At 43.0% G+C, this 13,348-nt stretch overlaps 1 protein-coding gene across 5 annotated transcripts in view; it reads right to left on the reverse strand.

Moving 5' to 3' along the window:
* The window catches only part of ASPH (aspartate beta-hydroxylase), a 201,655-nt gene extending 197,340 nt beyond the window's left edge, over positions 1-4,315 (reverse strand). For 2 of the 5 annotated variants that reach the window (XM_058668660.1, XM_058668663.1), the window contains exon 1: positions 3,926-4,314. In XM_058668660.1, the coding sequence (XP_058524643.1) occupies positions 3,926-4,076 (151 nt within the window). In that variant the 5' untranslated portion in view covers positions 4,077-4,314. Of the gene's footprint in view, positions 1-3,925 lie in introns of all 5 variants that reach the window. The other 3 variants (XM_058668659.1, XM_058668661.1, XM_058668664.1) reach the window with 3 other exon arrangements.
* Positions 4,316-13,348: the final 9,033 nt, after the last annotated feature.

A 13,348-nucleotide genomic window follows, 5' to 3' on the forward strand; every position in this document is an offset into this window, starting at 1 on the left:
AATCAGGGCTCCTAGCTCTTCATCCTGTAATGGGGACGGGAGGATTTAACAACAGGCCCTAACTGGCTAAGCTTCTGGCTAAAGAGAGAGAATTTCACTACAACCCTTTATGTCGAGGAGCAAGAATGTAACCAACAGTGCATGGTATGTCTGAGTTACTTACTAACTTAAGCCAGACTGAAAATAGGAGGAAAAGCACCCCCTTCAGAACCGTGCCTCTAAATGATCCATGAAATACCCATCAAATGCATCTGTGAGTGCTTTAAAGACAGTGTAGTAGTGTTTCCAATTCTGAATATGAGAAGCCTAAGCAAAAAGCTGGTTGGGACAAATTACTACTACTAAATTTTAAAATCTGCTTAGAACCTTGAGAGAAACAGAAATAGCTAAAACTTTCAATGACCCATCAATAGCTCTGAATACGGACAGAATCATTACAACAATAATTGTTAAAAACCTAATTGCTGTTATGTAACCTGAGGTTTCCAACTGAAAGGTGGAAGTAAAGTGTTCTCAAGCGACACCTACTGGTACAGGGCAATGCATCAGGCTGACACACAAAATAAACAAGCGATGGAAAGCAGGTTAGAAGCTTCAGGGAGTGGGAGGGACACTCAAAAGGGAAAAGCTAAACAAACAACACTGACACACTTCAGTCTGCCTGTGCTCAAAAGAACATCATGCTCTTTCTTGACAAAGATTTAACTGAAGTTTCTCCTGATCTCAACTGGCCATCCAACACAAGTTCTACAAGCAAAGGCAAGATGTCAAATTTATTACTATGATTATTTTGTTCTAAAGACAAAAAAAAAAAAAAAAAAACACGGAAGAGTTAAAAAAAGCTCAGCAGGAATTACTACATCGCTCTTCAATGTAGATTCAAATAAAAAGCAGACACTATTTCAATTTTACTTGTATCCCTTCAAATGCAAGCTATAACAGCTTAAGCCCCCATTCCTCACACCTTTATATAAAAATATAAACGTGACCTGTGTTGTTATCAACTCTGAACTCACACACGCAAAACGTTTTCAAAAACTTACTATTTGACCATGTATACTCTAATCAAACTAAGATTTTCGAACGCTCTGTTGTCACAAAATTTTAATTCCAAAGAAAGGTATTTAGCATCTTGACAAAAGCACACTGTTCTTCAGCAACTAAATGAAACATGTCCTGAAAGAGTAGGAAGGAAATCTCTGATGACCCAGCCAACTCCTGATTCCTGTGAAATTTTCCACATCAGGGAACATAACTGGAGGTAGTATGATGTAATGAATGAGCAACAGAAATTTCGGTTATGGTTCGGTGCTGCTGGAAGTTGGGTTCCCATGGAGTGAGAAACATTCCGTGAACCAGACAACCTTTTGGTACGCTGATGTCCTAATCGATGTGATAACAGCAGGGATTCCACAACCTTGGCAGTTTTTTGGAAAGATTCCCAAGACTTCCCCAGTAGGAATGGTTTGTGTAAACCTCAATAACCAGACAATCTTGGGCACAGAAGAAAAGTTGGTTTATTGCTTATTCCATGACAAGCAAACAACAGAAATATGAATTTCATTTTCATATACTCATTCTCATCTGTGTAGGCTGATGGAAAGAGTCCCAATGCCTTCCACCTCACACACAGAACTTAGCGACAGGGGTCCAGCACAATGTCTCAGTGATTAAATCCTTGCCTTGCAGGCACCACGATCCCATATGGACACTGGTTCATGTCCTAGCTGCTCCATTTCCCATCCAGCTCTGTTTGTGGCCTTGGAAGGCAGTGGAGCATGACCCAAAGCCTTGGGATCTTACACCCGCTTAGAAGAAAGTTCCTGGCTCCTGGCTTCAGCTCAGCTCTGGCCATTGTGGCCGTTTGGGGAGTAAACCAGCAGATGGAAGATCTTTCTGTTGCTTCTCTCTGTAAATCTGATCTGCCTTTCTAGTGAAAATAAATAAGTCCTTTTTTAAAAACAACAAAAATCAATTACTAGGAAAGAAACACTGTGGGGAAAAGAAAAAAAAGAATATTTATTTTGTCAAATGCAGAACTCCAAGAAAAACTCCCAAGGTTTTGTTTCTGATTCGCTTTGTTCTGTTGCATGTGAAAAGGCCTTTCTCTGTATTACATATTGTGTGTTTCATGACAATTATGGAATCAATGTGCCAAATGCTTAAATGCGCTGCAAAGCCTCAATGTGGACAAGAGGTTACTCTAAAACGCCTGAAGAGGAAACTCAAATAAGATAATTTCCTAAAGTTGCTAACTCCCAGTTAAATGGTTTACATATTTATTGGCATTTCTAGATACTCTTATCGATAAAAAGCCATATGCTGTGATTTGCTCATAGCTAACCAATCTTCTACTCAAAAGCACACAATATAAAACAAAGGTAAGCCTCACCTGTTAACAGCTACCTAAAACTTTAATGTCTTGTTCTACAACCTTCTCTGAAGGCAGTACAAAAGGCTCTTCTCATTTAGAAATGTTAAAAAGGGCAGGCCTAGCCTGAGAAGCTGTGTTTAACCGACATTTAACGACAAAGGGAAAAGGAACACAAACTATCACTGACAGCACCTCTTCCCATTCAGAATACCAATATTAGTTCTGGAACACAAATGTGTGCACTGGATTTACCTGTACTACTTTCACCACTGATAGTCATTCAATGGCTAACAAAATACTTGAGCACTTACTATGGGATAGAACCATACTAACTGTAGGGGAGAAAAAATAAACAAGAGTTAGGCCTGTGGCAATGGCTCAACTGGCTGATCCTCCACCTCCACGCATGAGTGTTCCTTGTGCAGAATGGTCCTGTCCCAGCTGCTCCACTTCCCATCCAGCTCCCGGTTGGTGGCCTGGGAAAACAGTGGAGGATGGCCCAAAGCCTTGGGACCCTCCACTCACGTGGGAGACCCAGTAGAGGCTCTGTCTTCTGGCTTTCGACTGGCTCAGTTCTGGCTGCTGTGGCCACTTGGGAAGTGAACCAGAGGATGGAAGAAGATCTTTTTCTCGTATCTCGTATCTCTCTGTAAATCTGCCTTTCCAATAAAAACAAATAAACCTTCAAAAAGAAATGAGCAAAAGTTGAGAGACAAAAACTATACACATGAAAATAAGTGAGCCAGCAAGTGCTCTACCAGAAACAGCTCTGTGCGGCACAGCCAGAATTCTCTGATGTAGCAGGATGCAGTGCACGTGGGGCTCAGCTCCGACCACAGCATCTGCAGGGAGGTTTGCTGGTCACATTCAACACACATGTGTATTGCTGCCCCAGTATCCTCAACATGAGTCAAAGGGAACAGAAAAGAAACTGAGAACCACTGAAATACGAGACGAAACAGATTTAAAACATCTGTTCTCCCTCTTCAATGGGTAAGCACAGAGGAAAAGGAAAAGGTGAACTGAGGTGTTAGGAAAAATAGAGCAGCTGGTCCCCAACGTAACTATAACTCACCTCAAAACGTAATATCTAACAGCAAAAATATTTCAGAAAATTTCCAAGAATATTCAGATCCCTCCTAACCCCTAAACCTCCAAGTCCCCAAACATCTCCCTCTGAGTTGGTCTTCGAAGGCTGCTGGTTAGCCAGGCACTTAACTTTCCCTGCCTTTGGCAGAGACTCACTTCCCAAAATGAGAGTATGCCCGGCCAAAATGAACTGTTCTCCTTGCTCCAATCTTGCTATCCACTGAAAGCCAGGAGAGAGCAAAACCTCCACCTCGGCTGCGCCCTGCAGGTGTGGGCAGTGCGCGGAAGGGGCTGCCTAACCAAGCCCCACCCGAGGGCGCGGACCCCGCTCCTGCTCCCCAGGAGCGCCTGCTCCCCAGGCCCCCGAGCGCGGCCTCCGCCCCGCGCTCCCTAAGGATGCAGGAGGCGCGCGAGGAGACGGGTCGAGAAAGAGCAAGGCGCCCTCCCCGCAGGGCCTCTGACCTCTCCGACTCCCGCTGCTGTAGCTCCCGGTGCCGCTGCTCGTGCTCGTGCCGCCGCTGCTGCTGGAGCCGCCACTGCCGCCGCTGCTGCTGCCGCTGCTGCTTGCGGTGCTAAAGCCGCCGCCGCCCTTGGCATTCTTGCGCGGGGCCATTGCGGGTTCCACGGAGGCTGGCGAGGACTGTGGGGACGCGGGGTCCTGGGGGCCACAAGCGGAGGCGGGTGCTGGGGAGGGTGCAGGCCGGGATTCCCGCAGCAGCAGCGCTCGTGGCCGAGCTGCAGCGCCCGAGCCTCAGCACCGCCCGCCGCGCCTCCGAGGACTTTCGGCCGCGTGCAGGTTGCGCGCACCAGGCCCTCGCGAGCGCCGAACCTGTGACTCGCGACCGAGCCGAGAGCGCGCGGCTTCCCCGCCCTTCGGCTCCGCCCCCGCCCCGCCCACAGAAGTTGAGTGACGGCAGCACGAGCCACTCACAAGCGCCACTGTGAGGGGGCATCGGCCTGCCGCGCCGCCCCGCCCCCTGTCTCCTCAGGGCTGCTTCGGCGCGGCGCCGCCGCCAGTGAGCTCCAGCCGCCCGCCGCGTTGCAGGCGGTCTCGGTCCTTTGGAACGTGGCAGACGTGGAAGCCGGCCGACTCTCGCGAGCGTTGGCGGGCCCGGCTGGATCTGGAATGGCCCGAGCGCGGGGGCGGGCCGCCGGAAAGTGCCGCCTCTGGGCCTTACGAGAGTTCGGGTCCCCTTTCCCACTGACACCAAGAAATGCCAACTGCTTCTTGCGAAAGAGCTCCCTGTTTTCTTGTCAGTATGAATATGAAGACGCTTCAGATATGGTATTAGGACTAATTCCACGCTGCAGCGATGGTCATGGGGCCGTGCAAATTCGAAGCAGGAGTTTACCATCCTTGTTTTCGAGGGAATGTTGACAGGTGAGAATATACGTAAGACACAGAAAGCTCATTTTGTTATCCTGGAAGGCGTCCACTCTCTGAACTCACCCCATCAGGCCAACGCCTACATCATGCTTCCTCCACGTCCCCAACGCCTCAGACCCCTCCTGCGAGCTCGCATGGTGCCCTGGGGCTGATGCGGCTGCAGAATTCGGGACAGGACATTGAAGATGCCAGAGACCCTGGCTGCACCACCTCAGGGCTCCAGGCGTCACTGTCACCTTTGTGTCGCTAATAGTGAATGCTGTGCCCTGTCAGCTTCCTTAGGTTCCGCTCTCCCCATCCCAATTCTTGTCCGTGTTTTCGAGTTTTGGGAGCATCTTCCGGAAAGTGTGTTAGGAGGGTTCCGCGGGCAGAGTGGATGCTGAGAAGCCTCCATTTGCTTCGCCTTCTTCAGACACGCACACCTTCAGCAGGTCCCCTGGTTCACCCTCTTGTGCCCTCTCTGCTGTGTTGCCTGAGATCTTGCTTGCAAAGGGGAGAAGGCCCTCTCTTCCCTTTTTCATGTTATCAAGATGGGAATAGGAAGGGGTAGGGACGCTGAACTTTTCTCAAACATCTCTTTTAGCTTTTGTGGCATATCATTCTTGCCCCCAACACAGCCACTTATTCATTCAAGCTCCTTTGCAACCCTTTACCATTATCTCAACCACAATTGGGAGCCCTGGTATTTGAGACAACACTGAGCTACAATAGTTAACATAATAGTAACAAGAGCTAACCTACAAAATTAAAAAAGTGCTCTCAGTCCCCAAGGTATTTTCACTTTATATATATATATGTATATATAAAATATATATGTATATATGTGTATATATGTATATATGTAGATTTTTATTGCACAGGCAGATATACAGAAAGAAGGAGAGACATAAAGAACGATCCTCCATCTGCTGGTTCACTCCCCAAGTGGCCACAACAGCCAGAGCTGAGCTGAGCTGATCCAAAGGCAGGAGGAGCCAGGAGCCTGGAGCCTCTACTGTGTCTTCCACATGGGTGCAGTGTCCCAAGGCTTTGGGCCATCCTCCACTGCTTTCCCAGTCCACAAGTAGGAAGTTGTGTGGGAAATGGAACAGCCAGGACACAGTCAAGTTCCTGTATGGGATGTCAGTGCATGCAAGATGAGGATTTAGCCATGGAGTCGTTCACACCAGGCCCATATTTTAACTCTTGAATTCTCACTAAGCCCTGTTAATTAGGTCCACGTTTTCAGGATGATGTAACTGGAGTTCTGAGAGATCAAAGTAAGATCAGGGAGCTAACAAACCGATGCAAAGGGAATATGAAATTAGCTGTTTCAGCTGGGTGGCTGTGGTCTGAATCACAGCTCCTGGCGGAGGCTTCACTTGGAGTGGAGGTTGTCCAACCACTTCCCCTTCCCTTAGCAGCTGCCTGTCTGAAACTTGTTGGTCTTGGCTGCAAAGACAGGTGTGAAACCCAAACTAGATGCTTATCAAAATCCATCTTGAAAAAAAAAAGGTCATTAATAACTGTCTCCTAGAATCCAGGAAGTGATGTTTCCTTCCTTGCTCCCTCATTTCCAGAAACCCTATCCTGAACCAAGGACAAGGTGCATTGCTGCTACCTTAGGCAGCACTCAGACAAAACAAATGATTTGTAAGTACAGACTAAAAGAAGTAAGCGACCATCTAGTTCATTGCTGTGTCACAAAGAGATAGCTAGAATGGCGTGATTCACTCAGTGTTACAAAGCAAACGTTCTGAAATAAAATGCATCAACCATACTCATATTGTCAATTCTGTTGGCAGCCTGTACTTCTAGGGTTCAATTTTAGGAACCCAAAAGGATTACAAGTATGCATTTTATATCTGTCAATGTTTTCTGCTTTTACATGCGGACATTGACAATCACACAGCTTGCCTGCTGGTGAATTCCTTGACATAGGACCTTTTGTCACTGGGTGAGGGAGATTAGCAAGTCACAGTATCCTTGAAATGAAATAAGGGGTCAAGTCCACCTTGTTAGTCTGTTTCCTGCCTGTGAGTCCCTAGAAAGTCATGAAAGAACCCTGGGTGAAATGTTAAACAGATTGGAAGACAAGGCTTAACTAGGACAATGCATTGATACAAAAGTAATACAGCTTTTGAAGCTGTGTTCCATAAACCTTGGTTTCACTTGGATTATAAGTAGAACTTGGAGAACAACACTTGTCTAATTTTTTCTTTGTTTTTTACCTCCTGTTGATCCCTTACAACCTCTACTCAAATGCTTTCAAAATTAGATATTCTTGGAATTACACTTAAAAAACATTGCTCTAAAGTTCTGTTTTAACTCACCTCATTTTAGCTTGTTTGCAATTTTTCTAATGTGGAATTTCATTGTTGCAAATAAATACTTAATATTTCCTCATCTTTATTTACCAATGTAAATTGGACCAGAGTGAAAAACAATGCATTTGAACTGGTCACAAGTCACTTGTGTATTTTCATATTCATTGCTAGAATATGTTGCAATGAGGGCTACATTGATAAGTACAAGGGCACTTTTAAGGCACTCTTAGTATTCTCAAAGCAATTATTCCCATATGTGCTATATTCCAACAAGTAAGTGATTTTTCATGTTCACCAAGTAGCTTTACTCTCTGTTACCATAGAAAACAATAAGCCTGGCTAGTACCTCCATCAGAAATACACAGGATGAATTTATGTGAGCAGAAAAATGTTAAAACCTAGTGGCAGGTAGATTAAAATTGGAAATAGCAATTGTGATAGAGGGAAATGATCTGAAAACACACTAGGTAAGAAAATAGTTGTTTATTTCATTTGAATCCTTTGCATTTAGCAGTGGCCCTTGTCCTGGCTTCAGTTTCCAAGCTCCCAGCAGAAGGGCCTGAGAGAGTCAACCGACTCTTCTGAAGTCTCAAACTTAATGCCAGAAAGAACCTATGGTGTGGAATAAATGAGTGTAAGAATTTATTGCATCCCAGCAATGTTTTGTGTTAATGGAAACAGCAGTATGTTTTAGAAATTGTTAGAAACTAAGGGGGATAAACAGCAAAATGTAGAGAAATCTCAAAAATTCAGTTTTTTTTTTCAGTATAGCAGTTAAGTATTGCTTAAACCATATATGCTCCAAGGATCTAATGAATATAGTGTATGTGTGTCCAAAACAAGTGTTTCCTTTTCTTTCATTAAAAACAATTATCTTCAGTTGGAGATATGTCATTGACTCAAGGAAAAGTATCCTAAAGCCACCTTTTACAATATCCCAATTTTATCAAGTGGAATAAGCATGCAAAAGAGATGAATTTGATTCATAATGAATAGTATTACTACAATGTGTGAAATTGGTTCAATTACTTTACTTAAATCTTTGAAAGGCAATGGGAAATCATGCATTACATATACCAAATTAGTTTAACTGAACCAATTTTGCACTGTCATCATCCTCACTTGAATCTATTCTGTAATTTTATAAGCACATGACCAAACATTACCATGCCAGTATGAAAAAATTTGAAGAGATTTTGTCTAAAGGCTTTCTAGTATGAAAATGAGGAAAAATCTCCCTGTACCATGACAGCAAGATTTTATTAAGCTAAAAAAACCACTACAAATATATTTAAAATTCTATATCATTTCTTTAATTTATGAAATATCTATTATTTTAAAAATGGTTGATATTGCATTACAGCTCTGAACATTAGCTCTGGATATTTTGTAATTTATGAAAGTGCTCCAATGCTGACTTCATCAAGCAATCAACTCATTTCTATCTTGGCAGATCCCTTTGCGTTAAACTGAGATGCTAATGCCCTAGATGTTCCCTGAAGCGACTTCTCCCAGTGCCAAGCAACATATTAACTAGGAAAACTTAGTGAAAATGTTTTCTAAACATTTGTCTCACAAATCATATGTAATTCTGCTTTCTTTATGCCTTTAAGATGTCCTTATTGTGCTTGCTTTTTCTAGCTTTAATGCAAAAGGAGAGATAAAGAATGTAGGTATCTGTCAGGAGGCATATATACTTATACAGGCAGGTGTGTAAAAACCTAAGTATAGAATTTCTGGCTTTTTAGACATACCCTAACCCCAACTTGAGAAAATTTAAAATGTAAATGATTCATATATGATGAACTGCTTGCTATGTTACTCAGATTGATATGAAACTAAAGTTACAAGATTTTTTGGGGAACCATGAAGATGACTAGAGGGTGGTGCTTTCTCTAACATTTACAGGAACTCCGTTGGCTGCCTAGGAAGCACAGAGAATGCACTTATTGTTTCCCTTCATCTTGAGGCTCCACTTTCTTTTTGTAGATTTATATTCTACTTACCTCATTTCAGAAGTATGTTATGCTGGATGATATTTGGATACACAATCATTTGCTAGCCATCATATTGTGTGTGTGTGTGTGTGTGTGTGTGTGTGTAAGACGGATAGTATTCCCTGCTGTTTTTGTGGTTTGCACTGTTTGCCATGCAGACATGACAGTATAGTCAGGGCTTTATCTTTTAGAAACTCAACCCTTTATCTTGAAAGCTAGTTTTGATACAGGGAAAATATAAAACGTCTGAAGATCTCAGTGAAGGGAGGTACCAAAAGAGTACAGACTTGTTTCTTTTTAAAACCAGCTGCAATTCTTTCCCATTTTTATGGGAGTAACAATCAAATTAATTATTTATCCTTAGTTTAAATTATTGCTGATACTTTTACTTTCTCAAAATATTGCTACTCTCTATAAATCTGCCCTTCAATTAAAAGCAAATAGATCTTCAAAAAAATTTAAACAGAAATGCCCTAAGCAAACAAGCCAAGAAGTGGATTATATGAATATACTACGGATGAATACATGGAAAAAGTCCATAAGCATTTGCCAACTTTCATGCTCATTAACTGCATTTGAAAGTCTTGCAATTATTATGAATAGCCGCTTAAAAAATAAAAAGGCCTGGCTGTTTTCTGAGAACATATTTACTCTGTATTTTACATAGTGCTGCTCTTGTTGAAATGCTATGAATTTATGAACACTGACATAAGCATTCCCTATTAATTTTTCCATCTGTGTGAATTGGGGTATGTAGAAACACACTATGCATGGACTTATATACAGATCATAAATTTGCAAAAACAATGCTGCTGATAGAATAATAGCACTGTTTTGGCAAGTGTCTTCTCATCCTACTATGAGATAGCTTCACTGGCTTCTTCAGACAAATGAGCCCCTAATTCATTAAAAGGCCCTGGAACTTTGTAAGCTTGCAAGAATATCAATGCAGACAAAGGATTCTTTGTTAAATGTTTATTTCTTTATTTGAAAAGCAAAGTTCTGATAATAGAGAGGGGAAAAAAAAGAGGGAGAGAGTGAGGGACAGAAGGGGAGATGGGGGAAAAGAGGAAGAGAGGAAGAGGGAGAGAGATCTTCCATTCTTTTGATTCACGTTCCAGATGTTCGCAACAGCCAAATGCCAGAGCAATGCACCTGGAGCTCATCTGGATCTTAGGTGGCAGGAACCCAAGTACTTAATCCAATTTCTGCTGTTTCCTAGGGTCTTCGTTAACAGAAAGCTGGAATTATCAGGGGAGATAAAACTCAATTCCTAGCACTCCATTATTGTGAACATCCTAAGAGGTAGCTTAACTCACTGCACAATGCCTGCCCCCAAATGTTACATTTTTGAACTGAAGTTTCTGTTATTTTTATCTCATCACGTGGTAAATTTATTTGTGAATTTTCACAAATACATTGAGTTAAATTGAAAAAACGAACTAATCTAATACTTTGAAACTTGTGTTTAAGAAACCTTAATCACACCTAATTCCAAATCTGTTAGTTTGGTTTACGGATCCCATAGAAATCCATTTTCCTCTGCAAAGTGCATCCAGTCCTTGAATTAAGATTTATAAAATGCTTCAATTTTTCCAGCCATCAATGTCTAAGTGAAAGAACATGTTCTATAATTTTCAGACCCAACAGTAACATGAATTGTGTTAAAAACACAGAAGACAATGTTGGATTGCACGAAGTGAAATAGGCCTAGTTTTCCTGTTAGGTTTAGTAAGTAGTAAATACATTTACTACATTTTGCAAATATAGAAAGTCTATTTTCTTTGACAGCTAAATCCCTAAACAAAATGGCTCATTATTTAATTTTAACATAGGAGGGGCTTCCATATCAGGAAGTGTCTTTGGTTCAAAAGGTGTCAGGGCTTGTTTCATTGTTTTTACATTCTGCTGAAAGGCATTTGTGGAAAGCAAGCATGATGCTGTGTGTGAAGGGGCAGGAATAGTACAGAATCAAATATTAATGCTTTTCCAGATTTCTAGAGATTCATTTGCCAGCCATATAGCAACCTCCTTGCATGTAACAGAAATCATATTAATCCTGTCCCCAGAATTTGGGCTTCTACCCATTTAATGTAAGCTTTTTTTTTTCAGTGAAAATTGCATGAAGTATTTAGGATTTTGGCTTTCAGGATTTCGACATCAAAATTCTAAGCTTTTGGTGTTGTGATGCAGGATAGGGCAGGGGGCATGTCACAATTACATTTGTGGGACTTCAAATTTGTTGAGATTTCAACATTCAGACCTAAGACAACCAGAACTGTGTCTTCCAGGATTACCATTGGGATCAGTGCTGTGAAACAAGAGGAACCTCACTTGGCCTCTGCCAGCTGTCATCGGGGAGCCCCCAGTCTTTGATGCTCTGAAAAAGATGTGGACCATTGTGGTAAGCAGTTGCACAGCTATACAGCTTTCTCCTCAATTAGATTCAGGTACCTAAAGTCAAGAATATTTCTTTCAGAAAATGAAAGTCATGCTGTCTTTCTCATTTTGTGGTATTAAGTCTTAGAAGCTGATCAGTTGCATTTGCTGGGTCTATTCACGTGGTTAATGTTTGAGAGTGGTGAATAAATTGTTTTGTAGTCAAGGAAATTTTGAATACAATCCATTAGTATGGGAAGAGACTGCTAATATCACTACGTAAGATACAAATGTGGCCAACAAAGAAATTATGCTATCACTGGTTCGGCAAACATTATTAATGTATTTAGTATGTCATGCTTTTTGAGCAACATGAATCTTTTCTGGAGATTGCAAGGATATTATGAATGAGAAAATCCATTAGAAACTGCAAAGTACTGAACAAGTGTTATTTGCTTCCTCAAAAATATGAAATTTACAGCATAAAGAGAATAGAACTTGTTAGGGTGTGAAGGATCAAGGGTTAGGGGAGACCATTGTTTCCAACTTTTTTTCTTCTTCATGTATCTGGGAGAAGAGGGGAGAAAAGAGAAGAAGCCACACACAGCCTCCAAACCACATTAGCACCCAGGGATGGGAAACGGCCACCTGAGGTCATCCCAGGGTTTCTAATGTGGAGCATCCTCCAAGGGTTATGATAAATGACTTTGATAGTTTGATAGTTCTGAAATGCTGTCAACTCTGCTCATTTTAGGATGAGAAGTTCCTTCCATGATCCATTTGCTTACATAGTCCTCCTTAGAGTCTCCATTCACCTAATATTTGCTGTCAGTGCTTGACTGGGGTAGTTGATCAATTTGCTCTGCCTTGCTTCCTCTGCCAGATGTCCTCTGCAGGCTCCAATGGACTGCCATATCCTCCATGTGTATCTGGATATGCTGTCCACTGCTCCATCTAAGCCATTGAGGTCCAGCTCTGATACATTCACTCCACTATCAGACCACAGATCCTGTGATTCTTCCCATGGTTGGAGTTCTGAGTACAGCGTTTCAGTTGGCGGGGGGGGGGGGGGGTAGGAAGCAGGGGTGGAGTCTCAAAGAAACCTGGTCTGAAGTGATCCCTGACTTGACCCTTTTTTATGCTTGCCAGTATGAGGTCCAGCTCTCTCTGTTGCCCACATCAGTCTACATGCACACTGGTGGTTGCCATTGCTGGGTCAGTCCTGCCTCCAGCCTCATCTCTTGTGTAAATCAGTGGATACTGCGACCCAGCTCAGCTTTGCCCACCATAAACTTGGTCCTCACATACACTAGCGGGAACTGCAGCTTAGTAGGAGCACTACTCAATAACTCCCACCAGACCTTCCCCCAGCCATGGTTCCTGTGCTTGCCAGTATGTGCAGCAGACTGGCCCAATCTGTCCTACATCCCATTCAGTTCTTACACATGTCAAAGGGCATTACAGCCTATCTCAACTTAACTAACCCCACTATCTAGACCACATTCATGCCAGTGGGTGCCACTGCCTATCTAGCCAATAGCCAAGCTCACTGCCAGCCCTGGTTCCCATGCTCAAGAGTGGGAATTGCAACCAATCAGAGAGGTGCACACCCACAGTTTCCCTGTTGGGCCTACTCCCACTCCCGGTTCTTGCATTCTCCAGGTGGTTATGGAGTCTAGCTTGACAGGGCTTGCCCCAGTCCCAGCACTTGGCAGCCAATGTTGTGACAAAGCCTCCAGCTGCAAGATTCAGGCCCATTCGAAGTTCCCCAAGCACACCAGGCTAGCATGCTAACCTAGGGCTCTCCCCTGCCTTC

This window comes from Ochotona princeps, chromosome 9 (assembly GCF_030435755.1).
Source record: "Ochotona princeps isolate mOchPri1 chromosome 9, mOchPri1.hap1, whole genome shotgun sequence".
NCBI lineage: Eukaryota > Metazoa > Chordata > Mammalia > Lagomorpha > Ochotonidae > Ochotona > Ochotona princeps.